We start from the raw sequence: 26,201 nt of genomic DNA, 5'->3' as shown, positions 1-26,201 counted from the left end.
CAGGGCTTTCAGTATCCAATAGGCTTCAAATAAATCCTCCTCATTCTGGTAAACTCCAGAATACTACACAGAACCATCAAATGTTCTATATACATTAACACTTTCATTCCCGTGAACCTCCTCTGGATATCCTCCAATGCCAGCACACCATTCTTCAAACAGGGACCCAAAACTACTCAATACTCCAAAAGCAGTCTTATAATTGCCTTAAAAAACTTTACTCATCCTTGCTTTTATCTTCTAGTCCTCTCAAAACTATCCCAATTACTAACTCCTCCCTCTGTCCTTCCTTCTCATGTTCCTCCTGAGTATCTCTCTCCACACATTCCCTCCCTCCCTCACACTATCTCCCCCTCCCAGCATCTTTCCCCAGGCAATCCCTCCAGCTTTCACTCCTTCCTCAGGCTCTCCCTTTCTCTCCTGCTTTGTTCCCTATGCTTGCTCTCTCTTTAATCCTCCCTTCCTCTCTTATCTCCATCCCTCGCTACTACCTCCCCTCCCCCTTCACTTGATGTCTCCCAGCTCTATTTGGTCCCTCACTCCGTCATTCATTCTGCCTTTGCTCCCTCCCTCTCCCTGAGTTCCCCTCACTCTCTTCCCTTAAACCCACATTTCAGGCTGTCCCTCTCCCTCAGTCCTAGGGTACTGCCTGACCTTCGCGCTCTCTTACCGTATACTCTGTCCCTCCCCCGAGACCCTCACTAAACACTAGACGCTCCCTCCCTCCAAAACCCTCACTAAAAATATCAGACGGTCCCTCACCTCAGACTCTCACCCTCTCCCGAGACCCTCACTAAACACCAGACGCTCCTGCCCTCCAAAACCCTCACTAAAAATATCAGACGGTCCCTCACCTCAGACTCTCACCCTCCCCCGAGACCCTCACTAAACACCAGACGCTCCCTCACCTCAGTCTCTCTCCTCCCCCGAGACCCTCACTCAACACCAGACGCTCCCTCACCTCAGACTCTCTCCCTCCCCCGAGACCCTCACTAAACACCAGACGCTCCCTCACCTCAGTCTCTCTCCCTCCCCCGAGACCCTCACTAAACACCAGACGCTCCCTCACCTTAGTCTCTCTCCTCCCCCGAGACCCTCACTCAACACCAGACGCTCCCTCACCTCAGACTCTCTCCCTCCCCCGAGACCCTCACTAAACACCAGACGCTCCCTCACCTCAGACTCTCTCCCTCCCCCGAGACCCTCACTAAACACCAGACGCTCCCTCACCTCAGACTCTCTCCCTCCCCTGAGACCCTCACTCAACACCAGAAGCTCCTGTGACACGGTCAAACTGAGAAGCGCAGAGCGGAGTTTTCCAAAGGGATGAAAATCTCGTGCAACCGACAGGAATTCCCTGACCAATGGCCGAGAGAGACTGGAGCTCGCGCCGAGGCGGGGTCACTGAACAATGCTGGAAAGTGATTGGAGCTTGCGCCGTGGGCGGGGCTACTTGACCAATCGCACAGAGCGATTGGAGCTCGCGCGGTCGGCGGGATTTCCGAACTAACAGAGAGGGCAGGGCAGGGCAGGGCTCGCGTGGTGGGCGGGGCTCCCTGATCAATGGTGGAGAGATCTCGGAGCTCGCCGAAGGGGAGAGGTTTCTAGAAGATTGGGAAATTGTTGTTGATGCCGAGCTCCACTGTCTCCCCGTGTCGGTGAGCGGGTGTCCGGGACTCCTCTCTCTCTATTGAGCTCCACATCAGTGACAGTAAAGTGATCACACTCCCGCAATCAGACAGTGAAGCTCCCTTTACCAGGGGTTTCCAGCTCTTCTCTGCCATGGACCTCTCCCAAAAACTGAAGGGTCCCTGAATCCAGGTTGGGAGCTCCTGCTTCTACACGGTCCCATCACACACGTCGGAAATCAGACACACGATGAAGCTCCATCCGCAATGACCAATCAGACACTCCTAGGGGTTAGACATGGAGTAAGGCTCCCTGCACACTATGCCATCGCACACTGCTGGGGTCAGACTCAGTGAAGCTATTTCTATAGGTCCCATCACACAATACCCGTGTCAGACACGGTGAAGCTGCCTCGACACAATACCATCCCACACTGCCACAATTAGATATATAGTGAAGCTTGCTCCACAGTCTCTCATCTCACATTCCCGTGATCAGACAGAGTAAAGCTCCCTCTACATTGTCCCACCACATTCTCCTGAGGCTTGGCCCCATCAACCCCTTGTCAATCAGCTTGCTGATGGCACTAGAGTGAAGGGTGGGGGTACCTTCCCATGGGGTCAGTGGTTGTTGATAGAAGATAGGAGTCACAGGGCAGAGGTTTCAAATGACAGCTGGAGGTCGTGGCAGTGCGTGTCAGGGATCAAGGGCGATCTCCTCATTGTCCAGATCTTTGGTTAAGTTTCGAGGATCAAAGTTCACAGTAAATCAGATTTCAGGGGCACCATAGAAATTCTGACATCAGAATCAGAATGAGAATCAGGTTTAGAATCACCAGCATGTGAGGGGAAATTTATTAACCTAGCAGTAGCCGTTCAATGCGATACACAATATAGGAGAGAAAAAAATAAACAAAATAAAAATAGAATAATAAATAAATAATAAGTACATCTATTACAGTATACATATATTGAATAGATTAAAAATGTGAAAAAACAGAAATACTGTATATTAAGAAGGTGAGACAGAGTCCAAGTGTTCAATGTCCGTTTAAGAATCAGATGGCAGAGGAGAAGAAGCTGTCCCTGAATCACCGGGTGTGTGCCTTCAGGCTTCTGTACCTCCTACCTGATGCTAACAGTGAGAAAGGGTGTGCCGTGAGTGCTGGAGGTCCTTCATAATGGACGCTGCATTTTTCAGATACCGCTCCCTGAATATATCCTGGCTACATTTTAGAAGCTCCCGGCCCAATACCAGATAGTGATGCAGCCCGTCAGAATGTGCTCCACCATACATCTGAAAAAGCTTCTGAGTGTATTTGTTGATAAAACGAAGGCATTTCTCTTCAGCAACTTGACCCCTAACCTGTGCTGAATGAGAGTTGTCACCAGGTGAGCAACGCCATTCCGGAAACACTCCGAGGAAGGGGTGGGGAGAAGGGGGAGGGACACAGAGGTCAGTAGAACATGGAGCTGGGGCAGGAATGTGTATTTGCTACCGAAGTGGCAATTGGAACGAAGCCAACATTTGAGAATGCAAAAGGTCATTTTGCAGGGGAAATTCCCATTGAAAATGGAAGAGTCTTCATTGGGAATTGGAGGATCATTGGGAATGTGGAAGCGGTCGTCAGGAATCGAACTTTGGTTTGGGACTTCGGACACTAAATGGCAGACACTAAATCATTGGGCCAGATAAAATTGGGAATGGGAAGTGGTCATTAGGAATCAGGCTGTTATTGGAAAGGGTAATGGAGGCAACTAGATATGGGGCAGAGCTCATCAGAAAAGGGAAGAATCTATCAGGAATGGGGCGGATGCCAAAGGAATTGAGACGGAGGCAATGGGAATGTTCTAGAGGTAATTGGATATGTGGCAGAGTCCACTGGGAAAGGGCAAACCCCAACCAATTCTAATTTCACCTAACAAACGCCAACCCTGTCCTTCCCCATCCAGATGCTAACCATCACAGGTGATTAGGTCACCATCCTCCCCCTAGGCTCCAACTGTTGCCTGGATTTGTTTGTCTACGACTACAGTGCACCGAGACTGTCCATCCCATCCCAGTATGTTTGAACCTTTCCCAGCCGGCCCTAATGAGTTCCAGCACTCCCCATACAATCCCAATGGATTCCTGTCCTTTCCAATCCATCACATCCCAATCAGGTTTAATATCACTGGCAAAGATTGTGAAATTTGTTTACATTGTGGCAGACTAACAATGAAATCTACATGATGAATATAGAAAAATGAATGTCAGTAAGTATATATATTTGTAGATTCACTGGTTCAATTGAAATAAGTGAAATTGTATAAAAGTAGTGAGGTGGAGTTCATGGGTTCAATGTCCACTTAGAGATCGGACAGCAGAGAGGAAGAAGCTGTTACTGAATCGCTGAGTATGTGCCTTCAGGCTTCTTTACCCCTTCTCGACAGTAACAATGAGAAGAGAGCACGTTTCAGAGATTTGGGTCCTTCGGACACCGCTTTTCTGAGGCAGTGCCCTTTGAAGTCATCTTGGATTCTTCTGAGGCTAGTTTTCAAGATGGAGCTGGCTAATTTTATGTGTTCCTTTAGCTTCATCTGGTCCTGTTCAGTAGCATCCCTCCCACCACCACCATCCCCATACCAGGCGGGATGCAGTCTGTCAGAATATTCTTCACAAGATCACAAGACAAAGGAGCAGAAGTAGGCCATTCAGCCCATCGAGTCTGCTCCGCCACTCCACCATGAGCTAAACTATTCACTCATCTGGTTCCAATTTCCAACTTTTTCCCCATATCCCCATGATACCCTGCCTAATTAGATACCTATCAATCTCCTCCTTAAACACCCTCAATGATCAGGTCTCCACAGCTGTATGAGGCAATTCAATAAATCCACGACCCTCTGGCTAAAAAAATTTCTCCTCATCGCTGTTTTAAATGGGTACCCTCTAATTCTAAGACTGTGGCCCCTTGTCCTGGACTCAGCCACCAAGCGAAACAGCCTTCCACATCTACTCTATCCAACACTTTCAACATTCAAAATGTTTCCATGAAATCCCCTCTCATTCTTCTAAACTCTAATGAATAAAGTCCAAGAGCTGAGAAACGTTCCTCATATGTTAGCCTTTGCATTCCAGGAATCATCCTTGTAAATCTTCTCTGAACTCTCTCCAACATCAGTACATCCCTTCTAAGATAGGGGGCCCAAAACTGCACATAGTATTCCAAATGAGGTCTCACCAGTGCCCCACAGAGCCTCATCAACACCTCCTTACTCTTCAACACTATTCCTCTTGAAATGAATGCCAATGTAGCATCGCTTTCCTTACTGCCGATCCAACCTGGTGGTTAATCTTTAGGGTTTCATGCACAAGGGCCCCTAAGTCCCTTTGCACTTCCGATTTTTGAATTTTCTTCCCCATCTAAATAATAATCTGCCCGATTACTTCTTCTTCCAAAATGTACAACCATACATTTCTCAACATTGTATCTCATCTGCCATTTATTTGCCCACTCTCCTAAGCTGACCAAGTCTCTCTGAAACCTTTCCATTTCCTCAACACTTCCTGCTCCTCCACCTATCTTGGTGTCATCCGCAAACATAACCACAAAGCCATTTCATCCATAATCTAAATAATCAATATACAGTGTAAAAAGAAGCGGCCCCAACACCGACCTCTGCAGAACACCACTAATAACCGGCAACCAACCAGAATAGGATCCCTTTATTCCCACCCTTTGCTTTCTGCCTATCAGCCAATACTCCATCCATTCCAATATCTTTCCTGTAATTCCATGGGCTCTCATCCTATTAAGCAGCCTCTTATGCGGTACTTTATCGAAGGCCTTTTGAAAATCCAAATACACAACTTCCACAGCTCTACCTTGTCAATCTTATTTGAAATTACCTCAAAAAATTCCAGCAGGTTGGTGAGGTAGGAACTTCCCTTCATGAAACCATGCTGGCTTGGACATAAATTTATCATCGTGCCAAATCCTACCTGGCTGGCGTGAGAGGGGCCCTCCCAGTCTGATCCTTGCTGCATGCCCGGAGATCACTCCCACAGCGCGCTGCCCCGAGATTACCGCAGTGGAGAAGAGACGGCCACTCATCTTTTTGTGGACTGTGGGCTGGCGAAGATATGTGGAGAAAGATGCAAGGGCCTGTGCCACAGCAGCTGCGTGACAAAAGGATCACTGATCCTCGGGTAAAGGCATTTCATGGTTTATCATTGTGAATATTTTATGGTGAATTAAGTTTATTTTGATCAGCTTCTTTGCTTCGTCCAGAGTTGTCGAAACTGGCCTTGCATTGGAGCAGGGACAGAAATGGGTAAGTCAGGAATTTTCTTCAGGACTTCACAAAACAAAGTAATGTTTTCCACCCTGTGATGTGGAATGTCTAGTCCTGTGCTTTTTTCTGCGGGGGACTTCCAGGGGAAGGTCCTTCCAATCGCAGGGATGAAGCCTGTGGAGATTCAGTTGACGTTTCTGTCGCACTGGGTATTTACGAGATGGGGCTGTCAGCTCCATGCCCAACCCTCCTCCTTTTACAGCGGGGCTTGGGAAGTCCATGGCCGATTTTTTTTTTTAATTTCCGACCAGTTTAATGTGTTTCCGATCCCACCCTGGGGTGGAAATCACCATGATTTTTTTTTCTTTCTGTTTCTATATATGATGATATTCCTTTTAGAGTTACGGACTCATTTAAATATTTAGGTATTATTATCACAAAAAAAGTCATGAAAACCTTTACAAAGCTAATTGGGTTCCTTTAGTGGATTTTATGAAGCAATTATTTTGTAGATGGAATCCACTTACACTTTCGTTAGTTGGTCGAATTCATGCAGTTAAAATGATGATTTTACCAAAATCTTTATATGTATTTCAAAATATCCCTTTTTTTTAACTAAGAAGTTCTTCGATCAGGTTGACTCCATTATTTCACCTTTTGTTTGGAATAATAAAAGACCAAGAATTGCTAAATATCATTTACAAATATTTTTTTTTAAAAGATGGAGGTCTTGCTTTGCCTAATTTAAGAATGTATTATTGGGCTGTTAATATATGTTATATGTGTCTTTGGTTATATTGGGCTGATAGAGATGAACGACCACCTTGGGCTGATTTGGAATTGAATACATTTAACCTCAGTTTCATTTAACCTCATTATTAGGAGCTTCTCTGCCTGTACAACTGGCCAAAATTACTAATTTATATTTATATCCTCTAATTAAGCAGTCATTATAAATTTGGTTCCAGTTTCGTAATATTTTTAATCTTAAAAAAATTAACCTTTTTAGTTTACTTTATCGAAAATATTTATTTAAACATTCATTAAGCGATACTACTTTTCTTCTTTGGAGGAATAAAGGGGTTTATTCCTTCACGGATTTGTTCCAAGATGGCCGATTGATGTCTTTTGAGAGTAACTAAATACTCTCTCTCATATTCACACTTCCTGCAATATCTTCAGGTCAGACATTTCTTACAAAAAATAATTAAGTAATTTTCCATATATACAAGATTCTGACCTGTTAGATATTATTTTAAAAATTAATCCTTTAGTGAAGGGTTTTATTGGGAAAATTTATAATTTATTGTTACAGCAACACAATTACCCTTCAGTTAAGATTAAGCAAGATTGGGAGAGAGAGCTTAACATGACCCTGATAACGGAAGATTGGTTGCGGATTTTCAAGTTGGTCAATTCTTCTTCGATTTGTGCCAATCAATCGTTAATTCTATTTAAAATTGTACATCGTTCCTATTTAGCAAAGGAGAGACTGTCTAAAATGTTGATAGTCGGTGTGGCAGATGTAAAACCGAGAGAGCCACATTGACACACATGTTTTGGTCGTGTTCTGTAATAAAACATTTTTGGAAGTCTATCTTCTCTACAATTTCTAAAGCTTTAAAAATCAATTTACAACCTAATAAATTGACAGTTTTATTTGGTATAATCCCTCAATATATTCATGGTATTTCTCCATCAGACCAACATTTAAATGCATTAGTCACATGATTGGCCAGAAGGGCTATTTTGTTGAAATGCCACTGCTCCTACTTTGATGCAAAGGTTTTCTCAGGTAATGTTATGTCTTAGTTTGGAGAAAATTGAAGTCGAACTTTTGATCCTCGATTCGATTTTGAGAAAAGGTGGGGTTCATTCGCCCGCGTCTATCATCTGATTTGAGCTAATTAATATGGTTTCCTTCCGATTTTTCTTGAAGTGGATTTGAGTTGGTGGATTGATGTTCTTTTTATGGAAGCTTGTATAATGCATAGTTCCGGGGTTGTGCTCCCAATGTTTTTTTTTGCTTTTTTTAGTCAGTAGGGGTTCTTTTTTCCCTTTCTCTTTCAAAAAAATGTTCATAACACTTTACTTTTTTTATCGATACATTGCTTAGCTTTGTTAATCAGTTATTTGCTAATTTAATTCCTTATTGCACATAATGACATGTTGACTTAATGTATCTTTTTTGTCAATCTTCAATAAAAATTAATAAAAAGAGAAAAATGGATTTTATCCCCACTGAGTCTGCAGCGCATGTAGTGGACAATCGCGGTACTGCAGGGATCGGCAGCTCCCCGAAAGTGAAAGGATTCTGAATCAGGAAGTGCTGGGAGTTAACATGGCTTCGATAGGCCAGGTGGAGAGTTTAACCGAGGAGGTAATTTGTCCCATCTGCCTGGATTTCTTCACCGATCCAGTGTCACTGGAGTGCGGACACAACTTCTGTCGCTCTTGTATCACACGGTGTTGGGAAATGGATGAGAGAAACTCCTGCCCGGAATGTAGAGAGGAGATTGCTGACCGCACCCTCAGGGTCAATCGGGCCTTAGCAAATCTGGCTGAAAAATTTCAAAATCTAAACCCGAATCTGAAAGGGAAGGAAAGTAAACTTCACTGCGAGGAACATGAGGAAGAACTGAAGCTGTTTTGTGAAACGGACAAGACACTGATCTGTCTGATCTGTAGAGATGCGCAGGAACACAGAGAGCACCGTTTCCTGCCGATTAAAGAAGCTGTTACAATCTGCAAGGTAAAACTAACCCGAATTTGATGTTCACCCCATCCTCCATTGTCCGTCCTACTCACCACAAGAGCCTTCATAACCAACATATTATTCTCCGCAACTTTCGCCAACTCCATCAGGATTATACCAGCAAGCACAGCTTCCCCTCCCACAGCCCACCCCCATCCATTCCCCACAGCTCTCCGCTCTGCGTGGGGATCGCTCTCTACGCAACTCCCTTATCCACTCGCTCCTACTCACTGATCTCCCTCCTGGCACTGACACCTGCAATCGGGACCTGACTCCTACACCTCCTCCCTCGTCACCATTCAAGGCCCCAATTCCTCCCGTTTGTTTCATGGTCGATTGTCCTCTCGTACTAGTTTCCTTCTTCTCCAGCCCTTTACCTCTTCCACCTGTCCCCTCTCAGCGTCTCACTTCATCACCCTCCCCCACGTTCCCCCTCACGTTGTCTCACCCGTCACCTACCCGCTGGTTCTCATCCCCAACGGTTTTATTCTGGCTTCTGTCCCATCCCATCCCAGTCCTAATGAAGGGTCACATCCCGAAACACCGACTGTTTATTTCCCCTGCATAGATGCTGCCTGACTCACTGAGTTCCTCCAGCATTTTGTGTGATAATCGGGTTTGATCACCTGTTTCTTTTGATGCATGTCTGTTTCTATTTCCTTCGCTCTCTGACTTCCAGGATCAGCTGAAATCTTCCTTAGACTCTCTCACAAAAAAGAAATCAGACTTCCTGGAAATGGAGCTGCAACAGAAAGAGAAGATTTCCGGAGTTCGGGTGAGGCTTCCTGAAAGGAATTTCTGATATTACTGTATAGTTCTGCTCACTTTAATTCAGAATAGCAGAATCCCACAGCTCCAAGTATCTGGGTTTGATCCTGACCTCTGGTGCTGTCTGTATGGAGTTTGCATGCTCGCATTGTGACCACAAGAGTTTCAGACAAATCCCAAGGACATGCTGGATGAATGGTTAATTATAATTAACCCTGTGAAGGTGGGAGAGGGTGTATATGAATCAGGTGCTAGTTAATGGGTCAACGAGGGAGAATAGGTATCAGGAAAACATGAGAGAATGAGGTTGACAGGGATGGTCTCAGAACTAGCATGGACTCCAATGGACCGAGTGGTCATGTTAATGGCACAAGGAAATACAACGCAGCAATGCAGTAAATTCATCTTCACCTTTCATTCAACAGGAACAGTCATACAACATTCAGACCCACATCACATCCCAGTTTGCTGAACTGTGCCACATTATCACTGAGAAAGAGCAGAGCTTACTCAGGGATATCAGGGAAGAAGAGGAGAGGATTCTAAGTCGAATGGAGAAAAATATTCGAGAGATTCAAGAGAATATAAGGATTATTCAGGAGGAAATCTCAAATTTAAATGAACAGATGGTTCAAAAAGACAGTGTGATATTTCTCAAGGTGAGGGATTAAATTTCAATTTGTTCCTGTCAAAGGGCATTGAATGAACAGTTGCCACTACTGGAGACATCACACAGATCGTTATACTTGCATGACGTGCCCTCCAATTACTCCAATAATGACGTTCCAAAGTGTCGAAGATATGTATTCGATTCTTCATTAGCAACACACGATCTTGAAACGATGAAATTTCAACATTATAAATCATAAATTAAGCTGCAATGAAATGTAGAAAAACTACGGCACAATATGGGCCCTTTGGCCCACAAAGTTGTACCGAACATATCCCTACTTTATAACTTACTGGGCTTACCCATAGCCCTCTATTTTTCTAAGCTCCATGTACCTATCCAAAAGTCTCTTAAAAGACCCCATCGTATTCGTCTCCGCCACCATTGCTGGCAGCCCATTCCACACACGCACCACTCTCTGATTAAAACACTTACCCCTGACATTTCCTCTGTACCTACTCCCCAGCACCTTAAAGCTGTGTCCTCTTGTGGCAACCATTTCGGCCCTGGGAAAAGGTCTGTGAATATACACACAATCAATGCCTCTCATCATCTTGTACACCTCTATCGGGTCACCTTTCATCCTCTGTCGCTCCAAGGAGAAAAAGCCACATCCTTAAAAATCTCCCCTGCTCCCGTTCTATGGCTTCCACATCCTTCTTGTAGTGAGGTGACCAGAACTGAGCACAGTACTCCAAGTAGGGTCTGACCAGGGTCCTATATAGCTGCAACATTACCTCTCAGCTTGTAAATTGAATTCCATGACTGATGAAGGACAATATACTGTATGCCTTCTTAACCACAGAGTCAATCTGCCCAGCTGCTTTGAGTGTCCTATGGACTCGGACCCCAAGATCCCTCTGATCCTCCACACTGTCAAGAGACTTACTATTAATACTATAACCTGCCATCATATTTGACCAAAATGAACCACTTCACACTTCTCTGTGTTGAACTTCATCTGCCACTTCTCAGACCAGTTTTGCATCCAATCAATGTCCCACTGTAAACTCTGACAGCCCTCCACCCTATCCACAACACCTCCAAGCTTTGTGTCATCAGCAAAATTACTAACCCATCTCTCCACTTCCTCATCCAGGTCATTTATAAAAACTTAAGAAGAGTAAGGGTCCCAGAACAGATCCCTGAGGCACCCCACTGGTGACTGATCTCCATACAGAATATGACAAGTCTACAACTATACTTTGCCTCCTGCGGGCAGGCCAGTTCTGGATCCACAAAGCAATGTCCCCTTGGATTCCATGCCACCTTACTTTATCAATAAGACTTGCATGGGGTACCTTACCATATGCCTCACTGAAATCCATATACACTACATCTACTCCCCTTGCTTCATCAACGTGTTTAGTCACATCCTCAAAATATTCGATCAGGCTCGTAAGGCACAACCTGCCCTTGGCAAAGCCATGCCGACTACTCCTAATCATATTATACCTCTCCAAATGTTCATAAATCCTGCCTCTCAGTATCTTCTCCATCAATTTACCAACCACTGAGTGCCAATAACTGAGGTAAGACTCACTGGTCTATAATTTCCTGGGCTATCTCTACTCTCATTTTTGAATCAGGGAACAACATCCACAACCCTCCAATACTCCGAAACCTCTCCCCTTCCTATTGGTGATACAAAGATCATCACCAGAGGCTCAGCAATCTCCTCCGTCGCCTCCCACTGTAGCCTGGGTTGCATCACATCTGGTCCCAGTGACTTATCCAACTTGATGCTTTCCAAAAGCTCCACTACATTCTTTTTCTTAATAACTACTGTTACGAACCCCGTAACTGGGTCACTTACCAGCAAAGATAGAGAGGTCCGTTGAAGTCTGATGGTACTATTTTTAACAGTATTTATTGATAAAAATACACAAAAATAATATCAATGCAAACATTCAGATACGATACGTCGTCAATACTAAATCTAAAAGCGCGGGTATAATAATAACCAATAAGAAATAAGCTTTATCGTTGTGTAGGGGATAATGTATTGTCCGATGGAAATATAAAAGTCATTAGCTCATTCAGGCTGCAGCCTTTGGTTGGAGTCAAGAGAGACAGATGTTTAAACTTGCCAGCTTTTCCTTTTTATGATGTCGATCCTTCAAGAGTTCCGTTTTTTGTAGTCGGTCCTTTTAGCTAAGCCGTTCCGTGGACGCCCGCCAATTCCTAGGCCAAGGAAAAGGATGCACACGAGCCCCCCACCGGCTGTCGCTATTAAACGCTGCCACAGGATTTATAGCGTTTCTCCGGGTGCGTCTCAAGACCCTTCTTTTATCCCCACTGACGGGGTCTCAGATCTCAATCAGGGTGGAATGATGCCATCCCCCAACCAGCCCATATTGCCTGAGGGCTTCCACGAAGCACAGTACTCAATACACAATTCCCTCTCCAGGAGACAATGGCCGTTTCCGGTGGCTTTGTATCGCTGAGGGCCCGGGCATTCCAAACCCCTTTGTGGATTCTGCATGTCTTTCTCTCATTTCCTGGGTCTCCTGACCCGAATCAATGGTGATCCTGCGATTCTCAAAAGAAGAGGGGGTCACGGGCGTAACACTACATGATGAAGCTGTGCAGTCCGCTGCAAGTCATCAAGCAGTCAACAAAATATATGAGATCCCCAGCTCAAAACTACCCAGCACAAAGTATGAATATGAAACTTATTCCCTTTGTTTTTTCCACGCTCCAACTCACGTGACTAGTTACCATCACAAACACGCAAGACAAAATACAATGGAGACGGAAAACAAATGTATTGCTCCTACACCCAGCATTTAAAAATGGCAGCAAACTGTTTTTACCAGACAATTGATGCAACTATCAGGGTTGTTGTTGTCCCACAACTGGACTTCCACAACTTCTGTACATCCCAGGAAAAATGCAATGGAAGTATTTACTCTGATCATAACACATGGGTGCTGATTCTGTCCTTAATTAGCATATTAAATAACCTCTAAAACTGCCGTTAACAGCTGGTTCCATTCACAGGTGTGAGTGTGTTTGGTGCAGTGGGTGTGAGGGACATTCTGTTAATCACTGAGAACAAAGAAAATGATCCACACAACTGACTTATCATCCATATCTGGGTTACATCAAATTAGGGAAACTTCCACACTTTACTTTTTCAGATAAATTTCACATGGGATTATATTCTATTCTCAGTCCATTTCTCCTATCAACTTCTCTGTGTCACATTCCTCCTCCATCCTACTCACCGCACCCAGCAACAGTGCCCCGAACTCCATGGTCCCTCGTGTTTATCCATTTCCCCATTGAATTCAATCTCTGCTGTTCCACATCACCCACTCCTATGACAATGAGTTGCACATTCTCTTCACTAAATTTTTAATGGGATTTATTAAAATCCATATGGAATTTCATCTCCCCATAAATAGGGATAGTTTCTCCACCTGCACAGAATCAAATCCAGCACTGATCTTAAGTTCCTCCATTTTATCACCATGATATCCAGATGAAAATGCACACCCTATCTTGACTTTCCTGTCAGTTTCATCCTCTCAGAGATGGTGTAGCATTCCGAAACATTCCCTTTAATTTACCCGTGGTTCTGTGTTGTTCATGTGTGTTTGTGACTATGGGAGTGGGAATTTTCAGCACCTTGTAATTATTTGGATGAAATTCGTGATGTGGGCAGTAAGTCCATGTCTAATCAGGTTTGTGTTTTTATTTATTTCAGGAGGAGGCTCGTCGGAACAGGAGGTAGGACATGTTCTTTATTGAAACCCTGGATGGATTTGTAAAATAGTTCAAATTCCAATTTATAACCATCAGTTTAATATTACAGGATTAATGACGATGTCCAAGAATTGTCAGTGACAGATGAGGCCCTACCAGTTGAAAAATTCGATCACCTCTATTTGTTGAACACAGTGCTGAGAGGAACACTCGATCCCATTAATCGAGGTAAAACTTACCAAGTTTAATTTTTTCTTGTTTATGAAAGACAATTAAATTCCAATTTGAAGCAAAGATTCGTTGTAATAATGGGCTGAAGGGGAACTGAAGTTTATTCCACATTAACCCCACTGACTGCGAGGCATCACTGTCACATGGTCAGCTGGAGATGTCAGACCCCTGAACACACCAGCACAGGGCCACAATGCAAGCAACACACGGGACTGGCAGATGAACCACTGTGTCCTGATCCCAGGCACACTGCACTAACACACCAACACATGAGTTTGAATCCTACCAGGACCTAGAAACTTAATACCTACTTGATGATACTGTGGGGAATAAAAGTGGATACAGAGTGGTGACTAGGATTGTCAGAAAAATACACAATTTTTGTGCAGTGTTGATTGTCAGTGTAGGCACTGATTGACGCAGGTCTCCCCCCGACCCGTGGATCCGTAACACCCACTGTTGTTAGTGGGGAAAAAGGGGAGTGGTAGGGATAGGGGACTCCATCGTCCGGGGAACAGACGGGAGAATCCATGGTCGTGAACAGGACACCCGGATGGTATGCTGCCTCCTTGGTGCCAGGGTCAGAGACATCTTGGATTGTGTCTGCAGCATTTTAGAAAGGGATGGGAAAACGCCTGATAACTTGGCACATATCGGTAGCAATGACGTAGGAAGTATAAACAAATTGGTCCTGAAAATAGAATTTAGAGAGCTCCGTAGAAAGCCGAGAAGCTGCACCTTCAGGGTTGTAATTTCTGTATTGCTGCCTGTGACATATGCTGGTGAGGGTAGAAACAGGTTAACTTGGCAGATGAATGAGTGGCCGAGAAGCTGGTGAAGGGCTTCAGCTTCTTGGATCATTGGGATCTCTTCTGGGGGAGGTATGACCTGTTCAAAAGGGATGGGTTGCACCTGAACCCGAGGTGCAACCTCGTCCATTCTTGATGATGGACAAGATAGGACTAGTCAGCATGGCTTTCTTAAGGGAATATCTCACCTGACAAACCTGTTGTAATTCTCTGAGGATATTACAAATAGGATAGATAAAGGGGATGCAGTGGATGTTGTATATTTGGATCTCAGAAGGGCTTTGACAAGGTGCCACACATGATGCTGCTTACCAAGTTAAGAGCTCATGGTATTACAGAAAAGTTACAAGCATGGTTAGAATATTGCATGATTGGTAAGAAACAGCGAATGACAGTAAAGGGATCCTTTCCAGTGACTACTGTTCGACAGGGGTCAGTATTAGGACACCTTCATTTTATGCTGCATATCAAGATTTAGCTGGTGGAGTAGACGGCTTTGTTGCCGAGTTTGTAGACGAGACGAAGATTGGTGGAGGGGCGGGTAGTGTTGAGGAAGCAGGTAGGCTGCACCAGGACTTGGATGAGGAGAATGGGCAAAGGCAAATGATATACAATGTTGGAAAATTCATAGTCGTGCACATTGGGAGCAGAAATAATGTGCAGACTTTTTTAAATGGGGAGAAAATACAAATAGCTAAGATGAAAATTGACTTAGGAGTCCTTCTGCAGAACACCCTAAAGGTTAACTGGCAGGTAAAGTCAGTGGTGAGGAAGGCAAATGCAATGTTAGCATTCAACTCAAGAGGTTTAGAACAGCATTCAATTCAAGAGCCGAGATGTGATGCTGAGACTTTATAAGGCACTGGTGAGGCCTCACTTTGAGTATTGTGATCGGCTTTGGGCTCCTCATCTGAGAGAAGTTGTGCTGGCATTGCAGAGACTTCAGCTCACAGGGATGATTCCAGGAATGAAAGGGTTATCATACAAGGAACATTCAATAGCTCTGTATCTGTATTCCTGGAATTTAGTAAGACGAGGGTAGATCTCATTGAAATCCGAATATCAAAAGGGCGAGACAGAGCAGATGTGGAAAAGATGTTTCCGATGGTGGGAGAGTCTATGACAACAGGGCAGAGCCTCACAATAGAGAGGTGTCCATTTAAAACAGAGATGCAGAGAAATTTATTGAGCCAGAGTGTGGTGAATTTGCAGAACTTGTTACGACATGCAGCTGTGGAGGCTATCATTAGGTGTATTTAAGGCTGATTGAATGCAGCTTCCAAGGTTACAGGGAAAAGGCCGGGGAGTGGGGCTGAGGAGCGGAAAAAATATCGACCATGATTGAATGGTGGAGCAGACTCAATGGGCCAAATGGCCTAATTCTGCTCCGATGTCTTATGGTCTTATGGTATCAGACCAGTACACTGAAGCATTGTGAGAATGAGCCTGGACAAGCCAACCAGCATTGACATTGGTCAAGATTTCATCTCAGGAGAAGCACACACTGCATACCCAGCCTGGCAAAGCTCCCTCACACACATACACAGGAACGATTGGCAGATTGTAGTCAAAGACTCAGCAATGTACGTTGTTGTTTCCCTCAGTAACCTGGAAACCATTCTCTTCAGACACAGTAAAGTATTTATTTAAATACCTCACACAAGTTACACATTGTCAGCACACACCAGACATGGGAAGACACACTGTAACATACAAATACTTCAATGTGTACTCACAAACACACTGATATTTACCACAATCCACACGCGCGCGCGCACGCACACACACACACACACACACGAGTCAAGGGATATGCGGAGAAGGTAGGAACGGGGTACTGATTGTGGATGATCAGCCATGATCAAATTGAATGGCGGTGCAGGCTCGAAGGGCCGAATGGCCTACTCCTACACCTATTGTCTATTGTCACTTACCTAGATGTACTATCAGAGTCTGACACATGGTAAAAGAGACAGGCACAAATTCCCATTTTGGAATGAAATCTGCCGTCCTTACCCAGTCTGTCTGTTCTGTGACACCGAGCTGCCCTCTGACGTGACGTCACATCAACAGTTCACAGACCGACTCCAGGGTGAGATTCCTCAGGAAGATGATCTGGGAAGGGTTTGACAGATGTTGAACCCATAATCTGCAAGACTAAGATGTCTTCTTGGGCATGTCCCGTTTGTGTGTGTTTGTCCCATATCCCTCTGACCATTTCCTATCTATGTACCTGTCTAAACTTATTTTAAAATATTTTAATTTTACCTGTTTCTACAGCAGGTGACAGTAAAGTCCATCTGCACACCTCCTTCTCCGTGAGAATGTTACCCCAGAGATCCTCATAAGAAAATTCCATTGCGCTTTCAATCTGAGCCCTCTGGTTCTTTACTCCCAATACTCAGAAAAAGACTCACTTTATCTAAACCCCTTATGAATGTATTTACCTCAATGAGGAGTCATCTTTCAACACATGACAGTACAGCTAAAAATTATCCACTCTCTGCTTTTAAGCCAAGACCCCCCCCCCCCCCCAGGTCCTGGTAACATCCTCCTGAAGCTTCCTGGCCAGTGTAATGACATCCTCCCCATAATCGGGGAACCAGAAATGCAGACGATACTCTAAGTGTTGTCTATCGTCGACATCAAAGACCTTGCTTAAGTTCATGTGGACAGTGATGAATAGGCTGATGAATAGGTGGGGGCGTGGCACTGTTGATTAGAGATAGTGTCACAGTTACAGAAAAGTTCGATGTCATGGGGGGGGGGGGATTGTCTACGGAGTGTCTGTGGGTGGAGGTTAGGAACGGGAAAGTGTCAACAACTTTACTGAGTGTTTTTATAGGCTGCCTAATACTAACAGGGATATCAAGGAGCAGATTGGGGAAAAGATCCTGGAAATGTGTAATAATAACAGAGTTGGCGTGATGGGAGATTTTAATTTTCAAAGTGTTACGTACCCCGTAACTGGGTTAACAAACCAGCAGAAATGGTATGATACATTGGAGCCTGGTGGTACTGTGACTAAAGGTGTTTATTAGTAAACTAAGTAATACAGTATCAAAAATGCCAATATATAAAACAGGTTAGCAATGATATATATATCAAGTGTAGAAATAAGAATCAAAACCAAGTTCTATCAAAGTCTAGGGGTAAATGAATAGTCTGAAGATAATGCAGAGTTCATTTTAAGTTGAGGTAGTTGCTGTTGTGATGAGAGAGTGAGAGAGAGAGAGAGAGAGAGAGAGAGAGAGAGAGAGAGAGAGAGAGAGAGAGAAAGAGGGAGAGAGGGAGAGAGGGAGAGAGGGAGAGGGAGAGAGAGAGAGAGTGAGGGAGAGGGAGAGGGAGAGGGAGAGGGAGAGAGAGAGAGAGAGAGGGAGAGGGAGAGGGAGAGAGAGAGAGAGAGAGAGAGAGAGAGAGAGAGAGAGAGAGAGAGAGATGCAGCAGGCAAACCTTCCGTTGTCTTCTTGTTCCATTGTACTGATGTGGTCATTCGGTTATGACCCCTTTGTTCTTCAGCTGGACCGTTCTTCTGTGGTGGACTTGTCACTGTGGCGTGAGTGGACACACACACAAGCCCCCACCGGTCCTGCCGTCACACTGTGAGCTTTGTGACCGATCTCCCGATTCGGTCCTCCAAACCCCACTTTCCTGTGGGTGCACAACACTCGGTCAGTGTCTCATGGCGTTTCTCCCGGTGCCTCAGCAGACCCGTCTTTTATCTCACCTGACGAGGTACCAGCCATCCATCAACTCCATGTCCATCAAACTGGCTACTCCTTCCTGTCTCAGCAGACACCTGGCATCACTCTGCTGTGTCAGCAGGGATCCACACAAACAGGCTAAATGTCCTTGGCGTTAAAGTCAACAATTAGCGAAGAAGCCATAATACTAAATCATCCATTTTAATCCTTGTCTCTCTCTCTCTCCCATCTGTGTTGCACGACTCTCCCTCCCCCTCTGTTCTTCATCTTTCTCTCGTTAGCAGCACCAGTTCACGGGGGGGGGGGGGGGGGGATGGGTCAGTGTCCAAAAGCCAGCCTCAATCTACTGACATTTTAAAGTGATTGTCCACAGAAAATATGAACCCTAGGGAAACATAACAAAAGTATCAATTGGCATCTCCCTAGAGCAAGGGGTTTAGATGGGGTGGCGTTTGTTAGGTGCGTTCAGGAAGGTTTCTTAACACAATATGTAGATAAGCCAAGCCTACAAGAGGAGAGACTGTACTTGATTTGGTATTGGGAAATGAACCTGGTCAGATGTCAGATCTCCCAGTGGGAGAGAGTTTTAGAGATAGTGATCATAATTCTATCTCGTTTACAATAGCATTGGAGAAAGATAGGAACAGACAAGTCAGAAAAGTGTTTAATTGGTGTAAGGGGAATTATGAGGCTATCAGGCAAGAAATTGGAAGTTTACATTGGGAACAGATATTCTCAGGAAAGGGTAGGGAAGAAATGTGGCAAATATTCAGAGGATATTTTGGTGGAGTTATGCATAGGTGCATTCCAATGAAACAGGAAAGTTATGGTAGGGTACAGGAACCGTGGTGTACAAAGGCTGTAATAAATCTAGTCAAGAAAAAAAGTTTACAGAAGGTTTAGAGAGCTCCGTAATATTAGAAATCTAGAAGATTATAAGGCTAATAGGAAGAGCTTAAGAAGGAAAGTAGCAGAGCCAAAAGGGGCCATGAGAAGGCCTTGGTGGGCAGGATTAAGGAAAACCCAAAGGCATTCTACAAGTCTGTGAAGAGCAAGAGGATAAGACGTGAAAGAATGGGACCTATCAACTGTGACAGTGGAAAAGTATGTATGGAACTATAGGAAATAGCAGAGGTACTTAATGAATATTTCACTTCAGTATTCATTATGGAAAAGGATCTTAGTGATTGTAGTGATGACTTGCAGCAGACTGAAAAGCTTGAGCATGTAGATATTAAGAAAGAGGATGTGCTGGAGCTTTTGGAAAGCATCAAGTTGGTTAAGTTGCTGGAATTGGTTGAGATGTACCCCAGGCTACTGTGGGAGGTGAGGGAGGAGATTGCTGAGCCTCTGGCGATGATCTTTGCATCATCAATGGGGACGGGAGAGGGTCCAGCGGATTGGAGAGTTGCAGATGTTGTTCCTGTATTCAAAAAAGGGAGTGGAGATAGCCCAGGAAATTATAGATCAGTGAGTCTTACCTCAGTGATTGGTAAGTTGATGGAGAAGATCCTGAGAGGCAGGATTTATGAACATTTGAAGAGGTATAATATGATTAGGAATAGTCAGCATGGCTTTGTCAAAGGCAGGTCGTGCCTTACGAGCCTGATTGAATTTTTTGAGGATGTGACGATACACATTGATGAAGGAAGGGCAGTGGATATAGTGTATATGGATTTCAGGAAGTCATTTGATAAGGTACCCCATGTAAGGCTTATTGAGAAAGTAAGTAGGCATGGGATCCAAGGGAACATTGCTTTGTAGATCCAGAACTGGCTTGCCCACAGAAGGCAAAGAGTGGTTGTAGACAGGTCATATTCTGCATGGAGGTCGTTGACCAGTGGAGTACCTCGGGGATCTGTTCTGGTACCCTTACACTTGTGATTTTTATAAATGACCTGGACGAGGGAGTGGAGGGATGGGTTAGTGAGTTTGCTGATGACGATGGTTGGTTGTGTTATGGATAATGTTGAGAGCTGTCAGAAGTTACAGCAGGACATTGATAGGATGCAATACTGGGCTGAGAAGTGGCAGGTGTAGATCAATACAGATAAGTGTGAAGTGGTTCATTTTGGAAGGTCAATTATGATGGCAGAATGTCGTATTAATGGTAAAACTCTTGGCAGTGTAGAGGATCAGAGGGATCTTGGGGTCTGAGTCCATGGGATGCTCAAAGCAGCTGTGCAAGTTGACTCTGCGGTTAAGAAGGCGTACGGTGCATTGACCTTCATCAATCGTGGAATTGAGTTTAGGAGCCGAGAGGTAATGTGTCAGGAACGGGGGCCGGACGGACCCAAACGCAGGACGCAGACACTGAAGTACTAGAGGGAGGACAGGATGGGGATGCCATGGCATGTAAGGGTTAATGCAGGCGGGAGGATCCCAGAGTTTAGATGAGGCAGGCAGGCAGGCAGATTCCTCATGGCAGGCTGCAGGGATCCCGGGCAGGGCCACCTCCCAGGTGGAAAACACAGAGGCCTGGCCAGTCGCGGACGCCTGGGCAGGTGCGGGGCAGAACCCTTAGGGAGCAATAGGTGGAAGGGGCAGAACCCCCGCCGTGCAGCGGCAGTCCGGCCGGATCCGCCCGACGGAGGCAACGGGTAGGAAGGTGGGTCCAGGGTGAGCAGCAGAACTACGGTGATCCACCGGGTACATTGGTAAATTGTGAAAGGCAACCGACAGCGTGGCAGCGCAAGCAAGGAGAATAAAGCGGAACAGCGGGACCAGCGCACAGGAGAGAAGCAGGGAAATAAGACCAACCGGATAGAGCCTATACAGAACAGGCCAGCAACCAGGGCAGAACAGGATTCCGGGTAGGACAGGATTTCAAGCAGGGTGGCACCCAGGGCTGACAGGATACATAACAAAACGACCACCCGCCCGGTTTCCGTCCCACGGCCCCTTATGAATACCTGCAGCCGAATTGGCCACATGTGTGCCTCCTTGATCCAGGCTGATCTTAACAGGCACAAAGGGGCCGGGAGGGACAGCTGCAAGACCCGGGGTCCGGAGCACTAGGACCGGATCGAGACCCGGAACGCGGATTCAGGACCGGACCGGACCGGACCTTGACATAATGTTACAGCTCTATAAGAGTCTGGTCAGACCCCACGGAGTACTGTGCTCAGTTCTGGTCGCCTCACTACAGGAAGGATGTGGAAACCATAGAAAGGGTGCAGAAGAGATTTACAAGGATGTTGCCTGGATTGGGGAGCATGCCTTATAAAAACAGGTTGAGTTAACTGGGCCTTTTCTCCTTGAAGCAACGGAGGATGAGAGGTGACCCGATAGAGGTGTATAAAATGATAAGAGGCATTGATCATGTCGATAATCAGAGTCATTTTCCCAGGGCTGAACTGGTTGCCACAAGAGGACACGGATTTAACGTGCTGGGGAGTAGGTACAGAGGAGATGTTAGGGGTAAGTTATTTTATGCAGAGTGGTGAGTGCGTGGAATGAGCTGCTGGCAATGGTGGTGGAGTCGGATACGATAGGGTCTTTTAAGAGACTTTTGGGTAGGTACATGGAGCTTAGAAAATAGAGGGCTATGGGTAAACCTAGTAATTTCTAAGGTAACGACATGTTCGGCGTAAGTTTGTGCGCCAAAGGGCCTGTATTGTGCTGTAGGTTTTCTATGTTACTCTGTATGTGGTGTGCTTGGGGAGGTGATGGAGTCCAGTATTAAGGATCAGCATTTGATACGAGGGAAGGACAGCATGCCTTCCCTTAAGAGGAAATCTTGAACAGAAACATAGAAACTTTTAAGTGATAGATGGATTACCGAGTAGAGAACTCATGCATGTACTTTGGTAGAAGGAATACACGCATAGACGATTTTGTAAGCAGGGAGAAATTTCAAAAATCAGAGGTACAAATCGACCCTGTGCAGGATTCCCTGAAGGTTACCTTGCAATGTGTGTCAGTGGTAAGATAGGCAAACTGAATGTTTGCTTTCATTTCGAGAGGATTAGACTACATGAGCAAGAATTGTAATTCTGAGGTTTTATAAGGCATTAGTCAGACCACACGGAGTTTTGGGTCCCTTATATAGGAAAAGATGTGCTGGCATTTGAAAGGGTCCAGGAGGTTCAAATAATCATTCTGGGCATGAAAGAGTTAACATATGAGGAGTGTTTGATGGTTCTGGTGCAGTTCTCATGGGAGTTTAGAAGAATGGCTGATTTTTCATCCCTCTGAATCCTATTCTCCCGGACCCTCCCATAACTTCTGACACCTTGACTATCAAGAAGTTCACTTATCAACTCCTGTTTTAATAATCAAACACAAAAAAATCTGCAGATGCTGGTAATCCAAGCAACAGGTCCTGATGAAGGGTCTCGGCCTCATCTCTCTGAAAACTCTGGAGGGAGTTGATGTAGGAAGGATGTATCCTATAGTGGGTGGGTCAAGGACCAGGTGGCACAGCCTGCGACTGGAGTGATGTCCATTTAGAACAGAGATGAAGGAGAATTCCTTTATCCACAGAATAGTGAATCTGCCACAGGTAGCTGACTGAGTACAGTATATTTAAAGTGGAGCCACTCACACAGAATGCTGGAGGAACTCAGCAGACCAGGAGGCATCTTTGGAAAAGAGTAAACAGTCGACGCCTTTGGCTGAAACCTTTCATCATGGCCTGAGTTGCTTAAGGGACCCTGCAAGTTGATCCCTTATCCTAACGAGGGGTTGTGGGAAAGGGGACAAAGGTATCCTCATCTCGTTGTCCCCCTCCACCTTCTCGTTACGTCTACACACACAAATCACCCACAGGCTTTCCACTGCTCACCCACCTGGTTCTGGTTTAATCTCCCATTCATCTCTCCCCTACTGATTCCCATTATCACCTCCTTTACTGTCTCGAACCTTCACATTCCCCCACTTCACACTCACAAATGAATGTGAACATTGAATGAAGGGCCTGTTCCTGTGCTGCACTGTTCTATATTCTCTCTTCCCTGTACAGAAGAATGATTAGATTAGATTCAACTTTATAGTTATTGTGCTAAATACAGATACAAAGCCAATGAAATGCAGTTAGCATCTAACCAGAAATGCAAAGAATAGTGTTATTTACAAAATAACTGCAAATAAAAAGTGCTACAGCACACAAATATAAAAGTACTGAGACAGTACAATACGGGTGAAATACTGCTTAGTGCTGTGATGTGAGGTTCAGCAGGGTCACAGCCTCAGGGAAGAAGCTTTTCCTGAGCCTGCTGGTGCAGGAGCGGAGGCTTCTGTAGCACCTACCGGATGGGAGGAGAGTAAAAAGTCCATGGTTAGGGTGAGATGGATCCTTGATAATGCTTTTTGCCCTGCCCAGTCAGCGTTTATGGTAGATGTTCTCAATGGTGGGTAATTGGACGCTGATAATCCGCTGGGCAGTTTTCACCACACGCTGGAGTGCTTTGCGGTCTGATACGGGACAGCTGCCATACCACACTGAGATGCAGACGGTGAGTATGCTCTCAATGTCACAGTGGTAAAAGTCCGTCAGTATCCTGGGACAGAGGTGAGCTTTCTTGATGCTCCTCAGGAAATAAAGGCGCAGTTGTGCCTTTCTGATCAGGATGGAGGAGTTCAGGGACCAGGTGAGATCCTCGGAAATGCGGACATCAAGGAAATTGAAACTTGATACATGCTCCACTACAGCTCCATTGATGTAGATGTGGACATGCATGTTGCTCCTAGTGTGCCTGAAGTCCACAATGATCTCCTTGATCTTCTGGGTGTTAAGGGCCAGGTTGCTGTCGGCACACCACATGGCCAGGTGCTGGACCTCGTCCCTGTAAGCCGTCTCGTCATCCCCTCTGATCAGCGAAATGAGAGGAGATCTCAGGGAAATATCAAAATTCTTACAGGGAAGAATTCTTACACAGACAGAATGCAGGGAGGATGTATCCCCTGTCTGAGGAATCAAGGGTCAGATGTCACTGTCTTTTCGGAACTCTCTGCACCGGTGGGGCGGGGGTGTGGGGGAGTCTTAGTCATTCAGTTCATTTAAAGTCACAGAGCCGTTCATCGTGCAGCATAGAAATGTGCCCTTCCATCCATGTGCTCTCCTATTTACCATCTACATTCACTGCACTGGCTGTCAATAGTTCAGTCTCCACCTGTGCCTTGCCTATTGAAGGGTCTGTCCAAGTGTCTCTTAAACACAGAGGACTGGAGCCCTGTGACCGGCAGAGTTCGGTGCTGGGGCCGTGGTTGTTTGTCATTCATATTAACAATTTTGAGAAGAATGCAGGTGACGTAGTTACTAGGTTTGAGGACGACAATAAAATTCACGGTATAGTGGACAGCGAAGAAGGTTATCTAAGTTCACAATGGGCCGAGCAACTGAAGAGGTGGGTACAGCGACAACTGTTTTAAAATACATCTTGGCAGGTATGTGGATAAGAAAGTTGGAAAGGAATAACGGGCAAATGGGACGAGCTCATTAAAGTAAGTTGGTCGGCACGAAAATCCATCTGCTATTCAGGCACTCCATCCCACCTGAATCTACCCCTCAACACAATGAGTTGATTAGGAAAACTCCGCTCTTCGTGCCAGAGGATAAACCACGGGGAAATACCAGTTGTCCATCCGCAGTAGTGTGTACAGCCTGGGGAAAGGCTCGTGACGGCCATCTGATTGTGCCTGAGGCCCCGCGGCCTTTCCACCAGCTCCAGGGGTGTGCTGTCCGAGTCTTTTCCCAATCCCCGGAGATCCTTCATTCTCTGTTTCATCTCCCCCCAGTCTCTGTCACCCTGGATGTGGAAACGGCGAGTCCGCGGCTCGACGTGTCTGAGGATCGGAAGAGTGTGAGATGCATCGGGACCCAAAGGAATCTCCCTGAGACGGGGAAGAGATTCACACACTGGTTTTGCGTGCTGGGATCCGAGGGATTCACATCGGGGAGACATTACTGGGAGGTGGAGGTGGCGGGGAATCGATGCTGGTGGCTTGGAGTCGCCGCAGAGTCTGTGGAGAGGAAGGGATGGTTCAGACTGAGTCCGGAGACTGGATTCTGGGTCATTGGGCGGTCTTATGACGTGATCGTTCTTCCCACCTCCCCTGTGTCCCGCCTCGCTGCCGGTCCCATACCTGGGAGGGTGGGGGTTTATCTCAGTTACGAGTCCGGAACAGTTTCATTTTACAACGCGGAGACCAAGTCCCATCTCCACACCTTCACTGGGAATAAATTCACGGAGAAACTTTATCCTCTCTTCTGCACTTGGGATGAAAACCAGTGGCTGAGAATCTGCTCCGGTTCCGCTCCAGGTCTGTAAACGTGTCATCTCTAGGCACCGGCGTCAGGTGTAATAAATATAAATATGCGGAGAGTGAAATAAACACAAGCTGAGAATTATCAATTCATTATTTTTAACTCGTTCACCGCATCCTTGGTGGGGGGGGGGGTGCGGAGACAGTGATTCAGTCGCAGCCGTGAGGTGACGGGTCTTGAGCTCCCCCGGGTCCTAAAGTGCATCAGCAAGGGAACAGATTAAATGGGGCAAGTTCTGACTGGAAAAGAAGCTTCAGGGTGAATCTTGGTAAGACCATAAAACATAGGAACAGAATTGGGCCATTCAGCTCCTCGACTCCGCTCCGCTATTCCGTCATGGCTGATTACGGATTCCACTCAATCCCTTACACCTGACTTCT

General features: G+C 45.6%; 2 protein-coding genes across 3 annotated transcripts in view; one reads left to right on the top strand and one right to left on the bottom strand.

The window, feature by feature from the left end:
- Positions 1 to 5,717, bottom strand: part of LOC132401290 (uncharacterized) — an 88,536-nt gene extending 82,819 nt beyond the window's left edge. Inside the window, exon 1 of the mRNA XM_059983388.1 lies at positions 5,614 to 5,717. The gene's annotated coding sequence lies outside the window, so the exon portion shown is untranslated. The remainder of the gene's footprint in view (positions 1 to 5,613) is intronic.
- Positions 5,718 to 8,059: 2,342 nt separating this feature from the next.
- LOC132401289 (zinc-binding protein A33-like) lies at positions 8,060 to 25,902 on the top strand. 2 transcript variants are annotated; one of them, XM_059983386.1, is made up of 6 exons: positions 8,060 to 8,658; positions 9,341 to 9,436; positions 9,855 to 10,088; positions 13,812 to 13,834; positions 13,920 to 14,038; positions 25,293 to 25,902. In XM_059983386.1, exons 1-6 carry the CDS (start codon positions 8,248 to 8,250, stop codon positions 25,823 to 25,825), a joined length of 1,416 nt encoding a protein of 471 aa, XP_059839369.1. In that variant the 5' UTR covers positions 8,060 to 8,247; the 3' UTR covers positions 25,826 to 25,902. The 2 variants fall into 2 exon arrangements, with proteins under 2 accessions (XP_059839369.1, XP_059839370.1); XM_059983387.1 differs by lacking the exon at positions 9,855 to 10,088 and having other exon boundaries at positions 8,064 to 8,658.
- Positions 25,903 to 26,201: the final 299 nt, after the last annotated feature.

This window comes from Hypanus sabinus, chromosome 10 (assembly GCF_030144855.1).
Source record: "Hypanus sabinus isolate sHypSab1 chromosome 10, sHypSab1.hap1, whole genome shotgun sequence".
Classification (NCBI taxonomy): domain Eukaryota; kingdom Metazoa; phylum Chordata; class Chondrichthyes; order Myliobatiformes; family Dasyatidae; genus Hypanus; species Hypanus sabinus.
Note: the sequence above shows the minus strand (reverse complement) of the source record. Positions and strands in the feature narration are given on the sequence as shown.

Coding starts and splice junctions, on each gene's coding strand:
- LOC132401289 (XM_059983386.1), top strand. CDS start 8,248: ATGGCTTCGATAGGCCAGGTGGAGAGTTTAACCGAGGAGGTAATTTGT. Junction 10,089..13,811: donor ACAGTGTGATATTTCTCAAG/GTGAGGGATTAA, acceptor TATTTATTTCAG/GAGGAGGCTCGTCGGAACAG. Junction 14,039..25,292: donor ACTCGATCCCATTAATCGAG/GTAAAACTTACC, acceptor ATCTCCCCCCAG/TCTCTGTCACCCTGGATGTG.